Here is a 23,140-nt window from a genome sequence, read left to right as displayed (position 1 = left end):
TATTTTATCACATTATCATATATCATCGTTCATGTAATAATTTAAATATATTGTTTATATACATAATACTACTGATAGAATGAGAAGTTGTATTGGAGTAAATGATGTTATGGATTGACATTTTTCCATCAAAATTATTATTATAATATTCTTTACATTACATAACCGAAGATTCTCTATTTCGAAAATAACTATTTATTATTTTGATAAAACATATTTTAGAATTGAGTAATGTTTATATATTTATTTTGAATATATAAATAAATATATATTAGATGTTTCATTATATAATTAAATATTATTTTATTTTTAATTCAAAATAATCATATAATAATATATATTAAATATATATCTATTTATATATTTAAAATATGTATTATAACATTTTATTGTTGAGAATTTGGATCACAAATAAAAATTTTCAATGTTCTAGAAGTGGGTTTTCTGTGAAAGGAGAAATGCTAAAACTTTAGCATATGGTACGATGTTGCTTTGTTTATTATATGTATTTAGGAAATGATGGAGTTGGTGGGTTTCGAACAGTTTCAATGAAAGCAACTTCCTCGTTTTAGCCTTGTCTACATCTCCTCACACATCAAGTAAATTTAGTAAACCACCAAAATCATTTATAATGCCTTCACTTTTTGACAGAAGAGTCTGCATGACTCCAAGTTTTTCTTGGTCAGCACTTGAGTAAATGGCCAACATATGCAACTTTTCACACCATCCCAAAGTTGTTACTGGAAGGCTAAACCAAACCCACCAGAAATTTGATCTTTTATAATTACAAGTAATATTACAAATTCTTTATAACCATAACATACATGAATGCAGCATAAAGATATACTTAAGAGGGGTTTGACCTTCAAAACACAAGCTTGCAACTCCCAGCTAATTTTTTCTAATAGATTAGATGCACAATATCTTTTTGTATTGTCCATATTTGCCGTACACGCCATGTTGGTTGCTACTTTCAAAGGATTTATGAAGTATTCTGGTTCCCAAATGGGGGATGTACTTAAAGAATTGATAATACACCTAATCTACCAAGCACGGCATGTGTTGGTTTTACCATTTCGTATCAGAAAATCGGGAGGGAGGGTCATTGATGTTGGAATGGTGGGCTCATTGTAGGACTGAAAAACTAGAGATGCAACTTTACACCAAACGCTTTTATAAGGTTAGATCATATTTTGACCTTAATTGAAGAGGACCCATATTCCTTACCAATTCACTGTAAGACACCCACCTGTGGACCTCCAACTGGGGAACTCTATAATTTCCCTATCCATGATTCCCTCCATGTTTTCAATCTCAGAATCCAAGGCCATCAGATTTTCATTTTTGTCTGTTTATTGATATCATTATTCAGATTCCAGAATATCATGGAAAAACACAGCAGTGATTCTATCAAATTGCAATGTACAGCGCCCTGGAACATGGATATTGTCAGTAACCTTCAATACAAGACCATGTTTACTAATCAAACCAAATACTTTGATTTGGAAATGTCATAAAACTGAACCAGTTAAGCTGAGAGATCTTTAAGCTAGCTACTTGTATTTTTTATAATAGCAGACTATTTGTATTTGCAAACTTCTAGAAATCAACTACAATCCTATAGATCTATCAGTAAAAGCTTAGGTATCGTATTTCAACAAATAAATCCAATATTTTACAAAAAAATTCCTGATATATCTTTTTGACTTGCCTTATTAGACAGCATACACTCTTATAATCTGATTAATCTTGGTTCTGCAAACAGGGCAAACACCCTTCTTGACCTTTATGTCATTTAAACATGTCATGCAACCAGCCATATGACCACAGGGAATGCACGCCCCTTCTATTGGAGCTTCCCAACATATTACACATGAGGAAGATGTACCTTCATCTTTTATGTCATCTGTTAGTAATGTGCCTTCATTCTTTAACTTACTTGTCACAGAACTGCTGCCTCTACAGGAGAAGTATACAGGCGCACGGGACTGCTTTCAACTGATGGATAGTGGATTGGCCCTTCATTTGACATCTCCTCTGGAAGTGGTGGGGCTGAGGGAACTGATGTGGAAATTCCACTACTTGTGTCGACAGAAGGGGCAGGGTTAGTATGGGTCTGGACAACTTGACTGTTTGGCCCAGAATCAGGCACATCCCACCCATTGTATTCTTCTTTAGCAGGTTCACCTGTCCACCCACTACAGCTAGTGCCTGAATGTGAAGCCAGGCCCCATCCGTTGTGAGCATCAGAACTCATAGGATTGTCCCAACCATTTGCATTAATTGCTTCAGCCTTCTGGTGGCCATTTGCAATTCCTGGTTTTGTAGCTTCTGTGGTTTGATGTGCACTCATTGGAATTGAGGGTGCAGAGCTATGAGACACTGTGGAGGGCATAACCTGAAACTATGGAAATTAACATAGTTTACTAGCCGGTGATTGCATGGCAATAGAATCCCAGCTATAAGAAAACATCATCATGTAAAACTATAATCTTATGCATTCTCACTCTATACCTGGGGAATTCCTCGGCATGCATTATATAACCACTGAAGCTGCTGTTTGCCACCCTCATTAGCAGATGCAAGCTTATACCGAATACCTATTGAAAAAGGTATGAGATCAAATCTGATACAGTATTTGTTATAACAAACAATTTGTTCTAAGGCCACATAATATGGTGCCACAATTTTTTACACAAAATGTGACACAGATCGTGAACCATGAATCAAATGCACTTTCAAAGGTTCAGATTAAATCCAATATTTAAAAGCAATGAACATTGGGAATAGCATAAATTAGATCCAATTTAAACCATTCAAAGAACTTAAATCTACTCATTCACAACAATGTAAAAATGTAGTGCCATTCACTACTGATGTAAGGATATGCTACTTGTTCAATTATCATTTAGTCCATTCACAGTTAAGTCACTCTTTCCTAATCAAACTCTACAGCCATTGTATCAATATACGAAGGTGAATTAGGCTCCTAATGTCACTTGATTGATGAATTAATGTGAACTTACTAGTAGACTTGTCAAATATGGTGAGTGCAGGATCCCGTTGGTGAAATTTAGGTTCATCAACTTTGGCATTCCAAAGGTTGATGACTGTACAAGGCTGAGCATCCTGTTAGCCAAGTAAGAAAGCAATTTGAAAGATCTATAGAAGATAACTAACTATCACAGATAACTATGCAAAGAAGCTCAAAACGTTAAGTTAAAAGCTAAAACTATAAGCAGTGCAACCAAATTTTAGTAAGGGCTTATTATACTAGGTCTAGCAATTGGCAACCAATATCCACGGCTGCAAGAAGACCTATTAGTCTACCCAATCTCTGATACACAAGGAACAAGCTGTGATTACAAAGAACTAATGAGTATCAACATGCCCATTATACAACTACTTTGTTGCATTGAGCCAAACAGAGCCATGCCAACTGAAACAACAACTATAAAAGTTCAGTGTTTTGATGTTTACTTTTAAGTAACTTCTTCACTATGAGTAGCTTAAGGCAGAAGAAAATAAGGTAGATATAAGTGTAGTCAACACACCATAATTGGTAAAAGATAAAGATCTGTGGAATCTCTCAAAGATTATAGAGTATAACCTATGTTTGTATAAACATCGAAACTTCAAATAAGATCAAGAAACACAGAGCCAACTGGACAAGATCACTAATGTGTCTTTAGAAATGTGCAAAATATTCCTTGACAGGACACAAAAATAGTTCTATGTTTGTTCGTTTTTTTTTTTTTTGGAAATTCAATTGATAATCTGGAAGCAACTCAAAGTTCTAAAAAGAGCATACCTGCAAAGTAGGATACATGGCAAGCTCAAATCTATGAGGCTTCGTGGGATTACCAGAACCACAAGGTATAACAACAGCCCAACTACAAGTAACAAACCTCAGTTAAATACACTGACAGATCAAATAGTAACAGCAAAGCTTAAAAGCCTATGAAAATATTTACTGTTGTATATTGTTACTTCTCAGGGTATTCATCCAAAATATTCTTTTCCAGAAAAAAAGTCCCATCGCCTTATATATACCTATATATTTGCATGAGTGCTGTTACAGCAGTCAGCATTATGAAAACATAATACTATATAAAAGAAATCATTCTAATAAAAAGCTTAAATGAAGTGTGCAGAAATTTTGGAAAAATCAATATGATACAAACATTTTTTTCGACAACAGCTGAGGAGCTAATGCTTCGAGAAAACCTGGACCGTAAAGCTCCCGTAGCCAGCCAGAGAAATAGGAAATATGACTCTAGAAGCAAAAAAGTAACAAAATTAATATAAAACCTTAGGCAATAAAACAATATTCTAATGAAACATAGATAATTTCAGAGAAATTACAAAATAAAAAATTATCAAGCACACCTCAATTGTACGAACGACAATTGTATGCCCCTTAATTCTTGCAACATCAAGTGGAGTATGACAGTCGTCATTTCTCACAAGAGCATTGGCTGAAAAAGTAGACATAAACGAAAGCTGATGCCTTCATATAACTTAAGATTATGATTATTGTTATTTATTTTCAATTTGTTCAAACTACTTCATGAAAAACAATAATTAATTAATGGTCTACCATCCTTCAGAGCAACAGAATTTTAAAACCATGATACACAGATAAAAGACACAGACCTCCGTGAGAGAGAAGTAACCCAACAGTTGGTTCCAATCCCCTTTTGGCTGCATGATGCAAAGGGGTTCCAGCATGACGACCTACCAGAAACTAATGAATCAGCTTAATTCCTCACACACAATATTCATCACTTGGAAACTAACAGTAACAAAAAGAAACTTTACCAGGACGGTAAGCGTTGACATTGGCACCAAGTTCAATAAGAGTGTTTGCAACATTGATAAGGCCAGAGTCCATGCATGCTACAATCAGTGGGGTCTTGCCTTCTCCGTCAATCCACTGCATTAAACACACAGCCCCAGGTTATAATTAAAACAAACGATGACAGTTAAAAGATTGTTCGCAAGTTAGTAAGTTTACCTCAAGATTGGCGCCTTGGAGATGAAGGGCTTTGATGGCGTCAACGTTGCCGGTACTGACACATTGAAAGAGGAGTTCGTCTTTGGATTTTTGCTGATGAAGTGGGTGGTGGATCATTGAATTCAGACTTTGCCCCATAAAGAAAAGTTTATGACAACTTTTGAGGGGATTCTAAAAGAAAGATTAGCAACTAAGAGATGAGATGGGTGTTTGTGTTCCAGAGTCGTTGTTTCTCCAAACTAAACTGAACGAGAGAAATTAGGGAGAAAGATAAGAGATTTTGTCCGTTGAGTTGTTATATGGTGTGAGTGACGCGTACAAATAGGGTTGAAATTTTTCGTCTCGTCAACCACAACATTTTTATTTGGATGGGCCGTTCTTGTTTTTATTTTTATTTTTTAATAATTTTCTTTCAAAATTAAAAATAGATGGGAGATCATGCAGAGCCATACCATATGTGCCAAATTTATTTCGATTTTTTATACTGTTCTTCTGCAATAAATACAAGAAATTCATAAGCTTTTTCTGCCAAAACGCATCTATCAAAGATAGAGGACGGTTCACTTTGCCATTAAAAATCAAGGTATTCTTTTTCCAATGTAATTGATAAGTTTCTCTCGTATTCATTCCACTTGTCAAATACAAAACAAGACAGATTAGTATAAAGAAGAGTCAGATGAAAACACTACGGATTGAAATGGCTAAAGAATAGCAGAGACCAGCTTAAATTACTACCCCTGTTGATTCAGTACGACCAAGTTTGGAAAAAGATGTTGAAGGGCCAAAACATTACATAGAAGCAATCAACTGAAAGAAAGACAACAAAAGTAAACTATAAGAAATCAAAAAGGACAATCTCACAACTAGTCTCAAAATTGTAAGTGGTCTTTCGCCCTTTTTTGTTTTTTTTTTTTTAATTTTAAAAGTCTTGATTACTGATCAGATTAAGCTACCACTTAACAACTCCACCAGCTTGCCTTTCTTCATCTTCGAAAACCCTTTCACACCGCGAGACTTGGCAATTGCCCTTAGTTCAGGGAGCTTCAATGCACTCAATTCGGGATGTTCTATATCCTCCTCTTTCTCTCCATGTTCATTATTATCAGCATTATCAATATCTAAAGACTCACCCTCTAATGCCTCATATACACTGTCTTCTACAACATCGGACTCATTGTCTGACACCTCATCATACACATTGCCAATTAGAATATTTGGTTCACTGTCAGATAACTCAACATAGACATCCCCATCCACAAAGCTGGCATCATGCTCTGACTCTGACTCTAGCTCAAGTTCTGGTTCAGTCTGATGTCTGGAGTCAGTACTTATCTCAACTGCACTGTTCTTCCTCTTCCCACTAGAATCTAATTGTGAGACAGAACTCATAGTTTCCTCACTGGGATAAATGGGCTGGTATTTGAATTGAGTAACCGGAGACCTGCGTCTGAAATTTGATGCTGGCCTTGTTAAAGAAGAGGCATTAGGTTCCTTAGGTTCTCGGGCTTCGGCCCCCACTCCACTACTTGAATCAAAGAAGCTTGTGCTTTTGTTCTCAACGTAAACAGCATTCTGTTCAGTCTTGTCCAAAACAAAATCTTTGGTGTTGCCACTGCTGCTTTTCCTCTTACCTTGCTCAAGTGAGTGTTTCCTCAACAACTTGAGGAGAGAATCTACTGTTTCACTCTCTTTCCGTTGTCCCTGTGTCACTTCAATCTTCTTGTCTTCCTTAGCTGCTGCTCTTTCTCGAAGCTGAGACTGGACCTTTCTGAATAGTTCAACAATTTCCTTCTCTCTTGGTCCTGGGGCTGAGGTTGCTTGGAATTTTGGGGAACTGGAGAGGGAGAGTAATGGCCCATTTTTTGAAGATAATAACTCAGATTCATCATCGAAATTATCCCTCTCTTCATTTTGCCTGTTCCTGCCTCGGAATCCATTTCTATTTTGCCTGATGTCAGGATTTCTCCTATAAGCCCCAGAACCAGCCTTGCTCACAAATGATGTTCCTTTGGCAGCACATTTCAAAACTCCAACCTTGACCTGTGAAAAAATTCTGAGATCACCACGAGACGAGCAGGAAGACACTGCCACCATTCTTCCAGAAACACCCAAGCATGGGAGACATCTTCCTTCTAATGACCCGCAACCTACAATAAGATATTTTTAATTTAAGAACTCAACTATGATACAAAAACCCATGTACAATTGGCAAGAAAAAGTATGCCTCACAATTCATGGTTTCACACTATATATTCACAGCAAGGAATCCTGAAACTCAAATAATTTTACACTTTATTTTACCTTAATTTACCTAAAATTCATTTATGAAGATTTTTGTTTCAAGAAGATAAACAGAGACAGAAGGCGTAAGCCACGAATATGCAAGACCCACGTCCTGAAAAATCCATCTCTTAAACGAAATAGAACTTGTTAACAAAAGAAATGCCCCCAAAATCCCACTCACATCCCCCCTAAATTTGCTAATAGTACACAAAGCCCTCTACGCTCTGCAAGGCAAAAGGGTTAATTAAATTTGACAAGACAAAGTTCAAACATCCAGTTGCCAGTTGGCTTATTTAGTGGAAAAAAAAAAAAAGCTAGAATTTACATAAATACAAAATCTACAAAGAAAAGAACAACACCAGCATCGAAGTGACTAAAACCCTAAAGCTTAGCGTTATTATTCAAAAACTGCAATGGACGAAAAGGAAAATGAAAACTGAAACATTAGAGCGGACTTATCAATCTTTATTTTGACAAAAAAGTTGAAGTTACCTGGGAAGTTGTTAGACATGAGATGAACAGCTTGCGACATCACTCGCTACTCCACTCCTTAAAACATGAGAGAGTGGCTTTGCTTTGCATTTTCCAATTCCGAGCTAATGCCGCCCTTGCGTTGTTTGCCAAATTATACATCCAACGATAAGGGACTTTTTGGTCAATGACTAGTTCCCTGGGGGGTAAAACTGAGTTGAGTTGACATTGCATGTTGTTTTAAAGGCGGCAACGTGTCCACCCATCTTAAAATTTAAGTAATGTTATCATTTAATTTTCGAATATTTCTAATATGAATACTCCAATTTTACTGCTGTCACTATTTTCTATTTATTTTGGGAGGAAAATCGGAAATGATTTACAACAATTTTTATTTTTCAAATATAACCTTGGTAGTTTATATCATTTGATTCATTTTTTATTTACTTGGTCAAAAACAGAAATAGCTAAAAATGACTAGTATTTTATCGCCTGTTTGAAAATGTTAAAGATGTTTATATGAAGCGGACTTCAAACAGACAACCGTTGAGACTTGAGACCCACACCTTGCGGGTTTAGACTGACTGGTTTGATTCCAATTTATATTTATTTTCATAAATGAGAAGAGATTATCGTAGAAAATTTTGCACATATTTTGTAAAATGCAATCTCAAGAAATAGATAAAGAAAATGACCAAAACCTTTAATAAGAACTGGAAGTGAGAAAAAAATGCTTTTCTTAGATGTTAATGAATTGGTTTTTCCTAATTTTTTTTTTCCAGTTCTTCGGCTAGCCTTGGTGACTACATTATGTTCCAACACAACGTTAAACATTGTTGAAACTTATGCAGACAAGTCTCTTTGTATTTGCTAATCTAAAGGAAAGGCTCAGATTACCCAACAGTCACACCTGGTCAAGGAAAACCATAAATACAGCACCTACCACAGGGGATGAACCTAAAGATCGTCTTGTATTATTCCCTTGCTACTTAACCAGATAACTAATGAATACCGCTGACAAGAAAAGAGACAGTCAATACAAACCACAGGATTACAGGAGTCAGTGCTCAGTGAGGGCAGAGTCTACGCTTTGTGATTTTTCACCATATCATCCACATCCAGTTCCACCTCTAACACTGGTGAATCCTTTTCCATGCTGACATGACTGGTTGAGGAACACAAAAAATTCGAAGATCACAAGAATTAGTATATTGTACTTGAACCAAGCTTGTAGACTCTAGTAAAATGGACTGAGCAGCTCACCTGTTCACGACAGGGCCATGATCTACAGCTGTACGAAGACAATAAAGAACTCTTCCAACAATATTTGTCATGGGAACTGGACCAAAGATTCGACTGTCATGGGCTTCCTGTCACTCAAAAAATAAATGAAAACAAATCAAAATGAGAAATAGATGGTAATCAGGTTCTATTCGAGCATTTAAAAGTCTAAGCAATATGGTAATTGTATAAAGCAATAGTTTCTATTCTCTTTATTAAGTTACCCTCTTGTGCTCCCCAGCAAAGTGACCTACTTTTTTTGTTTTCATTCCCTGCTGACATTTCCAAGCATATCCCATCTCTTGATTCAAGAAAATTCAAGCAAAGGAGAGCAGAAATGCAAAGCTTGGTTCTTGGATTTAATTCTATCGGAATGGCATTTCCTAGCAATACAACCTGCGTATTTAGCTCTTTTGCCTTTCTATTTTGGAAGGAGTGCTAGAAACCATAGCTTCTAGATTCTGAACCATTGCTACTTACTGCCAATTACTGGTGATATTATTCCCTAGTACTCTACGTAATGCTGGAAAACATACTAATTTCACTTTGGTGAATTTCCTTTCCAATGTCAAGACCAAGAGTTATATAACATCTACATGGTAGACAGAAACCATGTAATCCAAGAAGCATAGCAGAAATATGGTAGAATACTATTAATTAAGTTTTCGGAAAAAAGAGACAATACCTCCGGCTTTATGTTTTCATTGTCAGCCAAAACCCAGCATTGATCCTTTTCAAGAACAAAAGGCTCATCTTTCTCGTCAGTAGACACCATTTCATACCCTTCAATTGCAGCTAATCGTCTTACTAGGTAGTTTTCTGATTTTTCAGGGTCCTTCAACACCACAACATCTCCAATAAAAACATGCCTGTCAAACAAAAAGAATAAGGAGATGAAAAGCTTTCAAACATAAAACTGAAGTCTTTATATGATAAATATAGAGATTATGTTGGAGAATATGATACCATGGTATAAATATGCCACTCCACACAAATAAAATAAAACAGATTCCTAATATATTAGGGAAAAGGGAAGGATAACTCATATTACATTGGATCTGCAGCTGGTAACTTCCGTACAAGAAGAGTTCCACCTTGCCCCCCTATAATTGGGGCCATCTCTTCTCCTTTATTCCAATGTAAATAGGTCAGCTTTCCCTGAAATAAATATCTCCCAATTGAATCAAGTAATTCAATGTCTCTGATTTGACCTTGCGTATAGTTCTGCATCACATGGAAGAATATGTTAGGACAGTCTGATAAAAACAATTCTTAAGAACCGCTATCTGAAGTTTTAACCAAAGCTGTCACATAGAGAAGCAACCTAATATCCAGAGACAGAAGAACCAGTTAGAAAGCATGGGAGAAAGCTTACAAACCACCTGTTAACCTTGAATATCCAGTTCTATAAGCATTTTTTTTCTTTTGGTTTCCATTTCTAGACCCAGAAGTTTGAATTTGTTCTGATAAAATGTTATACGACTGAGCTTCTGACAAAACCTTAAAAGTTACAATTCTATGGCAATCCACTACATGAGGAGAACATAATTTATGCTTGGATCCCATTCTCAGACTCACCATTCAGTGTACACAACTATGCATTTGATGTATTTGACCATTTTGCATAATTCTAAGTACATTAGAATAATTCTGGTGATCCAAGTTCACCTTAACAGACTACAGTTATAATTATTTCTACCTCCTCAAATACCTTGTATTCTCCAAATTTATTTAATTATAGCAAGCAAGAAAATTGATATTCGAATAGAAAACATTAACTATTCAACCCAAAATCGACAAGCTGATATCAAACCATAAAAAAGAAAAGTTTCCCTTGACTCGTGGCATCAATTTAATTAATAATATCTACTTTTGATGCCAAAGTTATTCTAAATACTATATAATGGTTTTGACAATAGCAGTCTTCCTCACTACCAGATGTACTAACAGCAAAACTATCCAATGATGTATAACATCCACACACGAAGGCATGTCAGCCTTCCATTTGGCCAGAAAACTCTTAATCCAATATCCATTTTTATCATTTTAACCACAAACCAAGTTTCATACAGAGCTCTAATAATCACACCGTGAACTAGAATAATATGAAGCTATGTTGTAATCTCTACATTAGCAGTCCAATAATCTCTACAAAACTTGACAATACCAGTACACTTCCCCACTCATAAACCGAGCTATGAAACACATTCAATAACAAACCCTAGAATGTTAAGTAACCACATCACCATATCAATCTCAAACATAAACAGAAAAAAAAAAAAAAATTGAACAGAAATAGGAAAAGCAGGTAACTAAATGTAATGTAATATAATTCAGAAAGTGGACCGAAAACAGAACAAAATACAAAAACAAAGTTGAAATTCCAGAACGGAGAGCTACAAGAACAATAAAAACTAGAAAAGGAATTTGAAGGGAATTTTTCAGAAGGACCTTCCGGCTGAGAGAGACAGAATACTGGAACTTGTGCGATATGTATCGAAACCAAGTCGATGGAGAAACCATTGCCTATTGAAGCTGCGGATTTGAAATGAGATTGGTTGTGGTGTTGTGTACTCTCTCAGCATTCACTTCTGTCAAACCCTCAAACCGAAGCTGCTCTCTGTAATTTTATAAAAAGATGATTTATTTACAAAAGATTATGATGGCATCACATTGCTTGATAATCTAGAGGTGGGGACGATCCGTGCAGGCTCCAATCTGGCCTATCGGGTCTATCAGTCACACCGGCCTATGAGAAATATGAGATTTACGACCAGATTTTATATGTGTACAATAATGCTAAACCTAATAATAATAGATTGGGGAATTAATTTTATTAAAACATAATTTTTTATATTATAATTATTATTTATTTATTTTAATAATTATAAAAATTTTCATAGATCAAATTGAACGAGTTTATAAGTTTTGTGTCTAAGATTAAGGTCAAATTCACTATAATAATAAATTAAATTATTTCAAATTAGGTTATTTTTATATTTTAGGTTAAATTATGATTGAATTGACTCATTTAAGACCTCTAATTGTTACTAAATAATGACTTGTATCGTATCATTGTAATAGTTGTTAAAAGGTTTAATTCGTCAAAAATTCAATTATCAAGAAGTTTGAGGCATGTGCTTTGTGCACATAATAGAAATGATAAGAAATATATATTTAAGATGCAAGACATGAATTGTCACATTTTTACGAAATATTTACGATATTATAAAAAAAAGAACGAATATTTATATAATGCTAAAGAGATTCAAAGAATTAGCCATAAAGAATGATAAAATTTATTATGAATAAACATACGAAATGTCATAAAAGTATGTAAAAATAAACATATAAGATGTCAAATGAGATATGAATGTCAAAATGGATGAATTCGTGAATCAAACCTTTGTTGTGTCTACCAAAATTGATTTGCTCTGGCGTGGCGGAGTACAATGTCTATCAAAACCCCTATTTGGTAACAACGTTGATATATGTGATGTGTACAATAAATCCAAAATCAGTTTTAATCTACGACTAATTTCAATTTAAGAACGGGATTTAATTTTTTTAACCAGTAATTATTGGATAACTATGTTTACAATTCACGTTTTGTTACGTGAGATTAGTCCCGTAATGGAACCGTACAGTATTTTTAACAGTCAAAAGTCAGAGATAAGATGGACTGAACGCAGCAGGAAATTGATAGAGACACTAAAGGAAACGCTATTTTATCTTGTGCAGTTGGAAATGTGATGGTTACTCTGCCTTAATAAAAATTTCCCCCAATTTCTGTTCTCTTTCTTTTTAGAAACCCTACAACGGAATTTTCCCGTAAATTCTCTTATTTGTGTAGTGGAATTCCCACTTTCAGTTTCCACGTAACCCTAATTCTAACTTAACCGTAAAACGATGCCCTCCTTACTCTCACCGGGCAAAATCCACCGTTTAGAGCTCGAAAATTTTAAGTCCTACAAGGGATTCCAAACTATCGGCCCGTTCTCCGACTTCACCGCAATTATCGGGCCGAATGGAGCTGGGAAATCCAACCTAATGGATGCCATAAGCTTTGTCCTCGGTGTCCGTACTGGCCAGCTCCGTGGGGCTCAGTTGAAAGATCTCATATATGCTTACGATGATAAAGAGAAGGAGCAGAAAGGTAGGAGAGCGTTTGTCAGGCTGGTGTATTTGCTGGGAAACGGGTCTGAGCTCCAGTTTACAAGAATTATTACGAGTGCGGGTGCAAGCGATTATCGAATTGATGGTAAAGCCGTTAACTGGGATGACTATAATAGCAAGTTGAGGTCGCTTGGGATCCTTGTTAAAGCCAGAAATTTTCTCGTCTTCCAGGTTGTTCACTTGTTTTAAGTGAAATTTATAATTTTAGATGGTGAAGAATTATCAGTATACTTCAGGTTCATGCATTTTTTAAGTTATTCATTTAAATGTTATCATTATCCGGTGTTGCCATTATGATTGTTTATTCAATTTAGTTTTTGTTTTTTCGTATGGATGGTCTTAAATTGAAACGTGCTTGGATTTGTATTATAATCTTTTCTCTCTACATGTAATAAATGGACACATGTTATTGCAATAGCAAACTGGACCGATGAAGAAAGGAAAAATTTTCAGGTTAAACTTATTTTTAACTGATTGCTTATGCCTCCTAAATTATGTTATTATGCTGCAGCTACTGTGGTAGGTTGGAGAACTGGTTTTGTTGGAAGTTTGAGCTTCCTTTTACTGAGTTTATGGGTCTCTCACAATTCTTTTTTTGAATGTAGGGTGATGTGGAGTCCATTGCTTCAAAGAATCCCCGGGAGCTTACTGGGCTTCTTGAGCAGATTTCTGGGTCTGATGAACTCAGGAGAGATTATGAGGTTCTGGAAGAGGAAAAAGCAAGGGCTGAAGAGAAGTCAGCCCTTGTTTATCAGAAAAAGAAAACAATAGTGTTGGAGAGGAAGCAGAAGAAAGAACAAAAGGAAGAAGCAGAGAAGCATCTTCGCCTGCAAGATCAACTGGTATGGACGAGAAGTTTTCTTTGTTTGTCTTGCTTTGGTGCCTTGCATTAAGATGTCTGCATACGTGTTTTTTCAGCTGTCATTCATTACATAGTACCTTGTTTTCTCTGTCATGAATAAATTTCCTAATTTTTCCTCTTTTCTTCTCTGCAGAAATCTTTGAAAAAAGAACACTTCTTATGGCAATTGTATACAATAGAACAAGATATTAGCAAGATAAGTGATGATCTTGAAGCTGATAAGAGAAGCCGTCAAGATATATTGCAAGATTTAGATCATCTGAATGATCAAAAACGTGAAAAGAACAAGGAACTACACAAATATTCGAAAGAGGTTGCACTATGTGAGAAGAAGATTTCTGAAAAAAGAAGTAGACTTGATAAATACGTAAGTTGTTTGAAGTCTTTTTGTTGATTTATTTTGATTACCGTAGTTGATTCAGTTACAACAACTGCCAATCACTTTCTTACACATACATTAGGATGGATATGATTTATGATTTATTGAATTCAGTTGGGAAGTATATCTCTCCATTTAAGTGAACTCTTGAACTCATTTGATGATAATTTTAGTTTTATGCTTCTTTAAAGTAGAAACGTTAAGTATACCACTTATAGTAAACCCGGTTTCTTGTTTTCTTTTCACTGGATGTGGGAAGAGTTTGAATGAATAATATCCATTTATGGCTGTGGATCTTGCAATGATTTTTAATGATTTGGCCAAGGGGCTATGAAATGGTTAACTTGACCATCTCAAATTGGTTATCTTAACTATGATCATTTGGTCTGCCATATCAATTATGTCTCTGGTCTTCAGTGAAGAAAATTAGATGGTATATTTACTTTTTTATTTTCTTGTGTGCAGCAACCTCTACTTCTCAAATTCAATGAAGAAAGATCTCGCATAAATTCAAAAATTAAGAGTACACGAAAGGAACTTGATAGAAAAAGAGAAGAGAGAAGGAGGCATGCTGATGAGATAGAAGAGCTGCAGAAAGGAGTAGAAGATTTGACAGCAAAACTAGATGATTTAAATGAAAAAAGTCGAGATGCTACCGGGAAACTTCCATTGCTTGACAGTCAACTGACAGAGTATTTTCAAATGTAGGTTTTCTTAGTTCCTAATTTACCATATTATGATTACTGCATTATGTATTATGTGATGAAAAAGCCTAGTTTATTGTAGTGCTAGGTTCAGTATTGAATACCTTGTTAAATCTAAGAACAAAGAAAAAGAAAGTGTCCTTTATGGTTGCATGAGCCATAATTCTTGTTTAAGGAGTTCTTCCATGCAAGGTTTTATCTTATAGGAATACTTGGGGTTCAGAGGGAGTGTTCGATATGCAGGATCAAGGTGGGAATTTTGTGAGGCTTGGGACTAAGCTGTAGTTTGAAATTGATTAGTGAAATGTTACTCGAAGTCATGAAGGAAGACATCATAACTTCTGAAAAGAACAAGCTTAGTAGATAGTCCGTAGTTGTACAGATGAACCTATGTCATCAAATGCAAACCAGGAAACTTTATGACAGGCAATTTCTCTTAAAAAATGCAACTTTTGCAGACATTTTGGGCTAATAAGCATGCTTTGTGTTTGAGAGGGCATTTGTGTCTTTTAAATGGTCAGAGATGATCAAACTCTGATTGTCTTTAATAGTTACTGCAATAAGTGGGTTTGAGTGGGAAATAACTGTTTTGTGTTTGAGATGGAAAGTTGATTATTGACTGAAATGACTTGTGTTTCAGCATTTTCTTTGACTTGTGCCGTGAGACATGCAATTTTTGCTGATGAATTTACCACATATATGTAGCTAATTATTTACATGTTTCTATTCCAAAGTTTTTACCCAAATTATTGATTTTGACCTTTCTTTTACTTCCCCAAAATCATGCATTTATGTTTCTTGGTTTACCAATTTAACATGTGCATTTTGGTAGATCATTGTCATGCCTTATTATTAGTATTTTAAATGTGAATCAAAACTTATTATGTTGCAAAATCGTGAATGGAAATTGAATTAAGTAATTAGGATTCTATACCCGCCCCATTACCGTGAGCAGAAACTTGTTTAATCTTCTATATGCTTAATTGAAAATTTCATGTTTCAGTAAAGAGGATGCTGGAATGAAAACTGCTAAGCTAAGAGATGAGAAAGAGGTTCTGGATAGGCAACAACACGCTGATATTGAAGCGCAAAAGAATTTGGAAGAAAATTTTCAACAATTGAGCAATAGGGAGCATGAACTGAATGCACAGGAGGAGCAAATGCGAATGCGGCAGAAAAATGTTATGGAGACTTCTGCCAGACATAAAGAGGAACTCATGGAGCTGAAGAAGGAGCTGCGTCTGATGCAAGATAAACACCGTGATTGCAGGTTTTTAAACTCGATGGTTTACTTTATGAAATTTGTTCTTTTAATATATTCTCATAGGTTCACAAATTTGTTTTGTTGCATGTCTTTGTATAATTATATGCCTTATTAAATTTGGGAAATAATAAGTCATCATAAAATCTCTACCTTGCTTTTGGTTACATAGGAATAAATATGATAATCTGAAGACTAAAATTGGAGAAATAGAAAATCAGTTACGGGAACTTAAGGCTGATAGACATGAAACTGAGAGGGATGCTAAGCTGTCTCAAGCTGTGGAGACTCTCAAGCGCCTATTTCAAGGAGTTCATGGACGCATGACTGATCTTTGTAGGCCAACCCAGAAGAAGTACAACCTTGCTGTTACTGTAGCAATGGGTAAATTTATGGATGCAGTAGTGGTCGAGGATGAGAGTACTGGGAAGGAATGCATCAAGGTAATTTCTAAATTCTCAGTTTTTCTGTTAGCTTATTGATATCAACACTTTGTTTTTGTGCTTGTTATGATTAATTTACATCCTTAAAGATTATGACTGCCAAAATAAATGAGTAAACACTTCTAGCAGACAGGTTCTGTCTACTGAAAAGTATTTCCTGGCAGCAATTTGTCTATGCTTGTCTGTTATGCTACAAATGTTTTCATTCTTTTCTAATGATGACAGATATAGACATTGTTACTTGATGTTCACATTTCTTAGTTATTAAACATGTGAAACTTGTGAGTATTATAAGCTTTTAGTGGTTAAAGATGCACAGTGTGGTAATGTAGTACATAAGATATCCTTAGTTGGGCTGATCTGTTTGATTGTTGGCATAATTTTTTTTTTTTTGTTGGTGTAATATTAATGGAAGCTTTATTTCTGTATTTAATTTTCATATAAAATGTTAATTTACTCAATTAACATGTGAGTTTACATTATATTTATGGTATTGTTTCTTTGAGTTCTGCACAGTATTTGAAAGAGCAAAGGCTTCCTCCCCAAACATTTATACCACTGCAGTCAGTGCGTGTAAAGCCAATCATTGAGAGGCTACGGACTTTAGGTGGTACTGCAAAGCTGATCTTTGATGTTATCCAATATCCTTTACCTAAGTTGGCATATGTTGTCTGTTTATCTTAAGGGTAAAACATTTCATATGTGCAGTCCTGGATCACATGGATCATCTTTATTAGATTTGTGAAACACTTGTGCATGGTTTTTTTTGTGCTTCCTTTCTTTGGTAATTATTAATGGAGTTTAAAGCTAGTAATGAGTCAATTTAGTCAATTTAGCCACTTCATTCTTCACTATCTAGCTATCAAAATCACTTTAACACAGCTTACAAAGTTTTAGCCATTTCTTTTTCCTTGACAGGATGTTGCACATATTTTTTTTTTAGATTTTTCAAATTAAAGATTCAGAACAGATGTGTTCTTCCAGATAATCTAAACAGATACTTTATATTTCTGATTAAAGAGGTCTAATAAGTCTGAATAAATGTCATAGATTTGTTAACTTAACAGTTGCACATTCGATCCGTCATTGGAGAAGGCAATTCTTTTTGCTGTTGGGAATACTATAGTGTGTGATGACCTTGATGAAGCCAAGGCTCTTAGCTGGAGTGGGGAGAGGTTAAGGGGTAAGATCTTCCTGCCCTTTATTTGTTATTGGTCAGTATTGTTAAATGATATTATATAAAATTTAGAGTTCACATGTTTGTATCAGTTGTGACTACTGATGGAATTCTACTCACAAAGTCTGGGACAATGACTGGTGGTACAACTGGTGGGATGGAAGCAAGGTCAAAACAGTGGGATGATAAAAAGATTGAAGGTCAGTTGTCATATTGAAAATTTGAAGTTGTTTGCTGTATCATTGAGTGTTTCTGTTCTACAGGACTTAAAAAAAACAAAGAGCAGTTTGAATCAGAATTGGATGAACTTGGTTCAATTAGGGAGATGCAGCTAAGAGAGTCTGAAATGTCTGGGAAAATTAGTGGACTCGAAAAGAAGATTCAGTATGCTGAAATCGAGAAGGTAAAAGGACTGATGTATGACCTTTTTTAGGTTTGAAATGGAATATTATTGCCGGTGGATACTAGGTTCTTTTTGTGACATAAACTGTTATAAACAATGGATATTTGCAATATTTTTTATGATTTCTTGTGCAATTAACTCTTTATGAATTGCAGTTACATTTTATATATATATATATATATATATATATATATATATATATATATATATAAAGAAAGTGTGCACATTCTTGATGGCACTTATTTAACAGACTTAACCCTGGGAACAAATCCATTCGTTGGAGTGAAGAGCGAGATGATTAACCATTTAAAAATTTGCAGCTACTCAAGATTGGCGAAATTTAATCATAGGTTTCTTTATGGCCTGTGGTTTAACTTTAGATATTATCTTAGATGTAGGAAAACAACTTGAAGCGGTTTGGATACAATTCAAGTGTGTCGGATAAGGTTTTGTTGGCTGTATTTGACTAATTTGATTGTTCATGTTCCGATGATATACTTTTTGTTAGTTAGTTCACCTTGAAAAGTTACATTGCAGCGGAGCATTGAAGACAAACTTGCGAACCTGAAGAAGGAAAAGCGTAATATCAAGGAAGAAATTGGCAGGATGAATCCTGATCTTCGTAAGGTAATTTCATATGTACTGTGCTCTCTGTTCAGATGATATGTAATATGTCTTTACCCTTCTGATGTCATTACTCTTAAATACACTTGCAGTTAAAGGATGTACTTGATAGGAGAACCACAGAAATCAAGAAGCTGGAAAAGAGGATTAATGAGATTGTTGATCGTCTCTACAAAGATTTCAGTCGGTCTGTTGGGGTTGCAAATATCCGTGAGTATGAAGAGAACCAGCTGAAGGCTGCCCAACATGTTGCTGAAGAGAGGCTTAACTTGAGTAGCCAGCTGTCTAAGTTGAAGTACCAGTATGTTTTTAATTTTCTCCTGGTCGTATCCCTATATTTAGTTTCCTGATAGATCGAATCATATAGATTGTTACATTTGCATTATTGTTATAATGGAATTTGTATGCATTTATGCATGTTGCATGTGTGATTCGCTGAGTGCTATCTTCATGGTGATGCATGATAACAAGTTTCTATATGAAGCTGTTAGTTTTTTCTGACTTAATGAGTCAGTGTTAAAATTTCAAACTTGTAAAGTTTTCTGAGACTGTTGGAGGATTTACCCCAATTTTTCTAGAATTTTATATTAATGTTTGCTTTTGTATTGGGAGAGAACAAATTGGAAGTTCACTGTTCTTCAATGGAAAGTTTTACTTCACCTAGAAACTGTTTCATTATCTGACTCTTCTAGAAATTATCAGATTTCTTGTTTATATAGCTCGATAATTATGGCATCTGTAAGTTTTTTTAGCAGTTACATATTTGGTGCCTTTCTGTTTACTGTATCTAGCAGTTAGATCGACTTGGACCAAATTTATTTTCTAGAATTTTCCAAAATAAAGAGTCATGTTGGATATTGATATTTGAAATCAAGATTTTCATGCTCTTTTTTTCCATTCATCATATGAGCTGCTTGTGGGACATTCTCTGTTCATATGCTTGACTAATATGTCTGGTTTGTACTATTTATTTGCTTTATTTCTAATTTCCAGGTTGGAGTATGAGCAGAAGCGTGATGTGAAATCACGAATTTTGAAGCTGGAATCTTCTCTTGTTACCTTCGAAAATGACTTGAAAGAGATTCAGAACAAAGAAGCTGATGTAAAGTCATCAACTGAGAAAGCTACTAGTGAGATTAATCGTTTGAAGGAAGAAGCCCGTGGTATGAATTTTTTTTGCATGTTTATATCCTATCAATTGTTGGCCAATTTAATTCTGAATTTCTGAAGTTATTTCCTCAAAAAATATAAAAAAATGAGGTTGAGCTATAATTGTGAATGTAAATAACTCAAATTCAAGATATATAGACAAGATAAAGAAATTTACTAGAAGTATTGTCTCCGCTTAGCATAGTTTCAAGTGTTTTCAACTGCATAAATTGGGTGTAAATCAGCTGAAATTTTATGGTGATTTTGTCCGTACCCATGATATGGATGATTCATTTCTTTTTGGCGTTGTTGTCCTCTAATCCTATTTTGACAGAGTGGAAATCCAAGTTGGAAGAGTGTGAGAAGGAAATCCAGGAATGGGAGAAGCAGGCTTCAGCAGCTACTACAAGCTTATCCAAGCTGAACCGTCAGATAAATTCTAAGGTGTCAAGATTTTGTTCCTAATCCTTTCAATTATTCGCTTGAAAATTCTTCTAGTGTAGGTAAAATGTGATGTTGAAACAAATGTTATTGACTTCTATGTACTGATTTTACAGGAGACACAGATTGAGCAACTGATGTCACGGAGGCAGGAAATAGTGGAGAATTGTGAACTAGAACACATTATTCTTCCCATTATTTTAGACCCCATGGAAACTGATTCTTCAATACCAGGCCCTACTTTTGATTTTAGTCAATTAAGTAGGTCTCTTCTGCACAATAAGAAACCTTCTGAGCGTGAGAAGCTTGAGGCTGAATTCAACAAAAAAATAGAAGCCCTAATCTCAGAAATTGAAAAAACTGCTCCAAATTTGAAGGCCCTGGATCAATATGAGGTTCTGTTAGAGAAGGAAAAGGCTGTAACTGAAGAATTTGAAGCTGCCAGAAAGGAGGAGAAGCTAGCTGCTGAAAAATACAATGCAGTTAAGCAGAAGAGGTAATAATTTATTAGTATAGTGCCGCAAACTTTCTAATTAATGATGACCTTTGCAAAATTTAGTTACATAGTAAGATGATATGATGCAGGATTTTGCTTTAATCTGTCAGTTTAAATTAATTTAAAAAGAGTGAAACAAATACTTGATATGCAATTTATGATTCCTTTCTTTGACTAGCCTTGTTGATTATATTAGCTTCTATGTAAAATACATGGGAAACTCTCCTTCGTTCCCTATTCATAGCAACTGAAGCAGCTGAATTTACAAAATTGCACTTTTCATGCATTTCCAACTTTATCTTTGTGTTCATGCATACTAAATCTTTGTACAATATGTTAAATGCTAGAATTATTGAAGTACTGTATCACATTTGGTGTTGGAATAATATTGCTTATGACTTCATTTTGGTGGATGCAGATATGAATTGTTTATGGAAGCTTTCAACCATATTTCTAGTAATATTGATAGGATTTACAAACAACTAACGAAGAGCAACACACACCCACTGGGTGGGATGGCATATTTGAACTTAGAAAATGAAGATGATCCTTATTTGCATGGCATCAAATACACTGTTATGCCACCAACAAAGCGCTTTCGTGAAATGGAGCAGCTCTCTGGTGGGGAGAAGACAGTTGCAGCACTTACATTACTCTTCTCTATCCACAGGTGTGCCCTTTATATTTATATAATATTTTTTATCTTTAAAAATTTGCAGCATATATTCAATTGATTGTGACTGAAGTGCAGATCACCTAGTTTTAGCATCCCTCTCTATTTATTGTTTTGTGAGTTTGGACTAGTTGTCTGTTGTCAAACAATTAATAATAATAAATCAGGAGATGCCTGTAATAAATTGAGAACTTGTCAAACATAGGGAAAATATCACCTTATTTCCTTCTGTTTAGCTTAACATCAGAGACACCTTCAGTTTGGAAAATAAAATTTCAGCTCTCCTGCTGATATCAAGTTTGGTTGATTCAAATGGGCTAGGGACAACCAAGTTATTTTATATATAAGCGCTCTTTCTCTCTTATCTCACTCAAATGCATCTTATCCACAACCATAAGATTTCCATCGCAACAGAGTGTTTTGATATCACTGAAAGATTCTAAGTATGAGATACTTTTTGTTTGAGGATGAGGGGGAGATAAGCTATTTTGATCTCAGTTTATTTGTGATCTGATGTTATTCTCTGTATGCATGATGGTTTTCAGCTACAAGCCGTCGCCCTTTTTTATATTGGATGAAGTTGATGCAGCTTTGGATAATTTAAATGTTGCTAAAGTAGCTGGATACATCCGATCAAAATCATGTGAAGGAGGGAAGAGCAATCAGGATGGTGGTGAAGGCAGCGGCTTTCAGAGTATAGTGATATCATTGAAGGATAGCTTTTATGACAAGGCCGAAGCTTTGGTTGGTGTTTACAGGGACTCAGACAGAAGGTGAATTTTTGCACATCCTCATTTATGATATGTTTTCTTATTTTACTGAGTTAAATTAGTGTGCTAACAAAAAATTATGTTAATTTTCTATTCAGCTGTTCGAGAACCCTGACATTTGACCTGACCAAATACCGGGAATCTTAAGAGCTGTGCTGTGGAGTAAGTAGACTTTTGATGTAAATAACCATTGTTTGTTGCATCCTCTAGATGTTCTTAATGGTTAATAGGGGAGTGGCTGGTACAGAGGTGGATTTGATTGCTGAATGTTTGCTCCTGCTTTCCCCATCTCTAGTTGGCTTATAGATTAGATTGGACAGTGTAGTGTTGCATTGGCTTTTTCTATCTATTAATTCATATGCACTTACAATGTTATTAAATCTTAGCTATAATAGTTTGATCCTAATTAAATTATGAAACTAGCTTACCCAGATAATTTAATATAAATTTATCAAACATTTCAATGTTGTAAATTGGTATGCTCAGAGCAACGGATTCTTAAATACTGATGTCCTCAGTATAAATTCTGC

The 23,140-nt window shown here is 35.0% G+C and overlaps 4 protein-coding genes across 5 annotated transcripts; 1 reads left to right on the top strand and 3 right to left on the bottom strand.

The window, feature by feature from the left end:
* Positions 1-1,627: 1,627 nt before the first annotated feature.
* LOC123216044 (probable E3 ubiquitin-protein ligase XBOS34) lies at positions 1,628-5,339 on the bottom strand. 2 transcript variants are annotated; one of them, XM_044636397.1, is made up of 9 exons: positions 5,018-5,339; positions 4,822-4,936; positions 4,657-4,737; positions 4,390-4,478; positions 4,185-4,276; positions 3,812-3,893; positions 3,027-3,129; positions 2,515-2,600; positions 1,628-2,398 (listed from the first exon to the last, which is right to left on the bottom strand). In XM_044636397.1, the coding sequence occupies exons 1-9, from the start codon at positions 5,153-5,155 to the stop codon at positions 1,943-1,945; spliced, it is 1,242 nt and encodes a 413-aa protein (XP_044492332.1). In that variant the 5' UTR covers positions 5,156-5,339; the 3' UTR covers positions 1,628-1,942. The 2 variants fall into 2 exon arrangements, with proteins under 2 accessions (XP_044492332.1, XP_044492331.1); XM_044636396.1 differs by having other exon boundaries at positions 1,628-2,404; positions 5,018-5,337.
* Positions 5,340-5,712: 373 nt separating this feature from the next.
* On the bottom strand, positions 5,713-7,972 carry LOC123216045 (rho-N domain-containing protein 1, chloroplastic-like). The gene is made up of 2 exons (XM_044636398.1): positions 7,793-7,972; positions 5,713-7,164 (listed from the first exon to the last, which is right to left on the bottom strand). The coding sequence occupies exons 1-2, from the start codon at positions 7,830-7,832 to the stop codon at positions 5,957-5,959; spliced, it is 1,248 nt and encodes a 415-aa protein (XP_044492333.1). The 5' UTR covers positions 7,833-7,972; the 3' UTR covers positions 5,713-5,956.
* Positions 7,973-8,491: 519 nt separating this feature from the next.
* On the bottom strand, positions 8,492-11,826 carry LOC123216046. Its single transcript, XM_044636400.1, has 5 exons — positions 11,504-11,826; positions 10,104-10,276; positions 9,738-9,921; positions 9,035-9,141; positions 8,492-8,936 (listed from the first exon to the last, which is right to left on the bottom strand). Exons 1-5 carry the CDS (start codon positions 11,573-11,575, stop codon positions 8,855-8,857), a joined length of 618 nt encoding a protein of 205 aa, XP_044492335.1. The 5' UTR covers positions 11,576-11,826; the 3' UTR covers positions 8,492-8,854.
* Positions 11,827-12,779: 953 nt separating this feature from the next.
* LOC123216554 (structural maintenance of chromosomes protein 1) lies at positions 12,780-23,024 on the top strand. The gene is made up of 18 exons (XM_044637005.1): positions 12,780-13,399; positions 13,834-14,070; positions 14,224-14,457; positions 14,935-15,173; positions 16,177-16,443; positions 16,607-16,877; positions 17,394-17,518; positions 17,951-18,060; positions 18,147-18,254; positions 18,318-18,457; positions 18,995-19,084; positions 19,174-19,382; positions 20,075-20,244; positions 20,565-20,674; positions 20,788-21,167; positions 21,586-21,837; positions 22,386-22,613; positions 22,709-23,024. The coding sequence occupies exons 1-18, from the start codon at positions 12,962-12,964 to the stop codon at positions 22,755-22,757; spliced, it is 3,657 nt and encodes a 1,218-aa protein (XP_044492940.1). The 5' UTR covers positions 12,780-12,961; the 3' UTR covers positions 22,758-23,024.
* Positions 23,025-23,140: the final 116 nt, after the last annotated feature.

Source organism: Mangifera indica, chromosome 5 (assembly GCF_011075055.1).
Source record: "Mangifera indica cultivar Alphonso chromosome 5, CATAS_Mindica_2.1, whole genome shotgun sequence".
Classification (NCBI taxonomy): domain Eukaryota; kingdom Viridiplantae; phylum Streptophyta; class Magnoliopsida; order Sapindales; family Anacardiaceae; genus Mangifera; species Mangifera indica.
This window is presented reverse-complemented; position numbering and strand designations above follow the sequence as displayed.

Coding starts and splice junctions, on each gene's coding strand:
- LOC123216044 (XM_044636396.1), bottom strand. CDS start 5,155: ATGGGGCAAAGTCTGAATTCAATGATCCACCACCCACTTCATCAGCAA. Junction 4,937..5,017: donor TCCAAGGCGCCAATCTTGAG/GTAAACTTACTA, acceptor TGTTTAATGCAG/TGGATTGACGGAGAAGGCAA. Junction 2,405..2,514: donor CATGCCGAGGAATTCCCCAG/GTATAGAGTGAG, acceptor TAATTTCCATAG/TTTCAGGTTATGCCCTCCAC.
- LOC123216554 (XM_044637005.1), top strand. CDS start 12,962: ATGCCCTCCTTACTCTCACCGGGCAAAATCCACCGTTTAGAGCTCGAA. Junction 13,400..13,833: donor GAAATTTTCTCGTCTTCCAG/GTTGTTCACTTG, acceptor TTTTGAATGTAG/GGTGATGTGGAGTCCATTGC. Junction 16,878..17,393: donor CTGGGAAGGAATGCATCAAG/GTAATTTCTAAA, acceptor AGTTCTGCACAG/TATTTGAAAGAGCAAAGGCT.
- LOC123216046 (XM_044636400.1), bottom strand. CDS start 11,575: ATGGTTTCTCCATCGACTTGGTTTCGATACATATCGCACAAGTTCCAG. Junction 10,277..11,503: donor CTGTCTCTCTCAGCCGGAAG/GTCCTTCTGAAA, acceptor CATGTGATGCAG/AACTATACGCAAGGTCAAAT. Junction 9,922..10,103: donor TTACCAGCTGCAGATCCAAT/GTAATATGAGTT, acceptor TTTGTTTGACAG/GCATGTTTTTATTGGAGATG.
- LOC123216045 (XM_044636398.1), bottom strand. CDS start 7,832: ATGTCGCAAGCTGTTCATCTCATGTCTAACAACTTCCCAG. Junction 7,165..7,792: donor CATGTCTAACAACTTCCCAG/GTAACTTCAACT, acceptor ATCTTATTGTAG/GTTGCGGGTCATTAGAAGGA.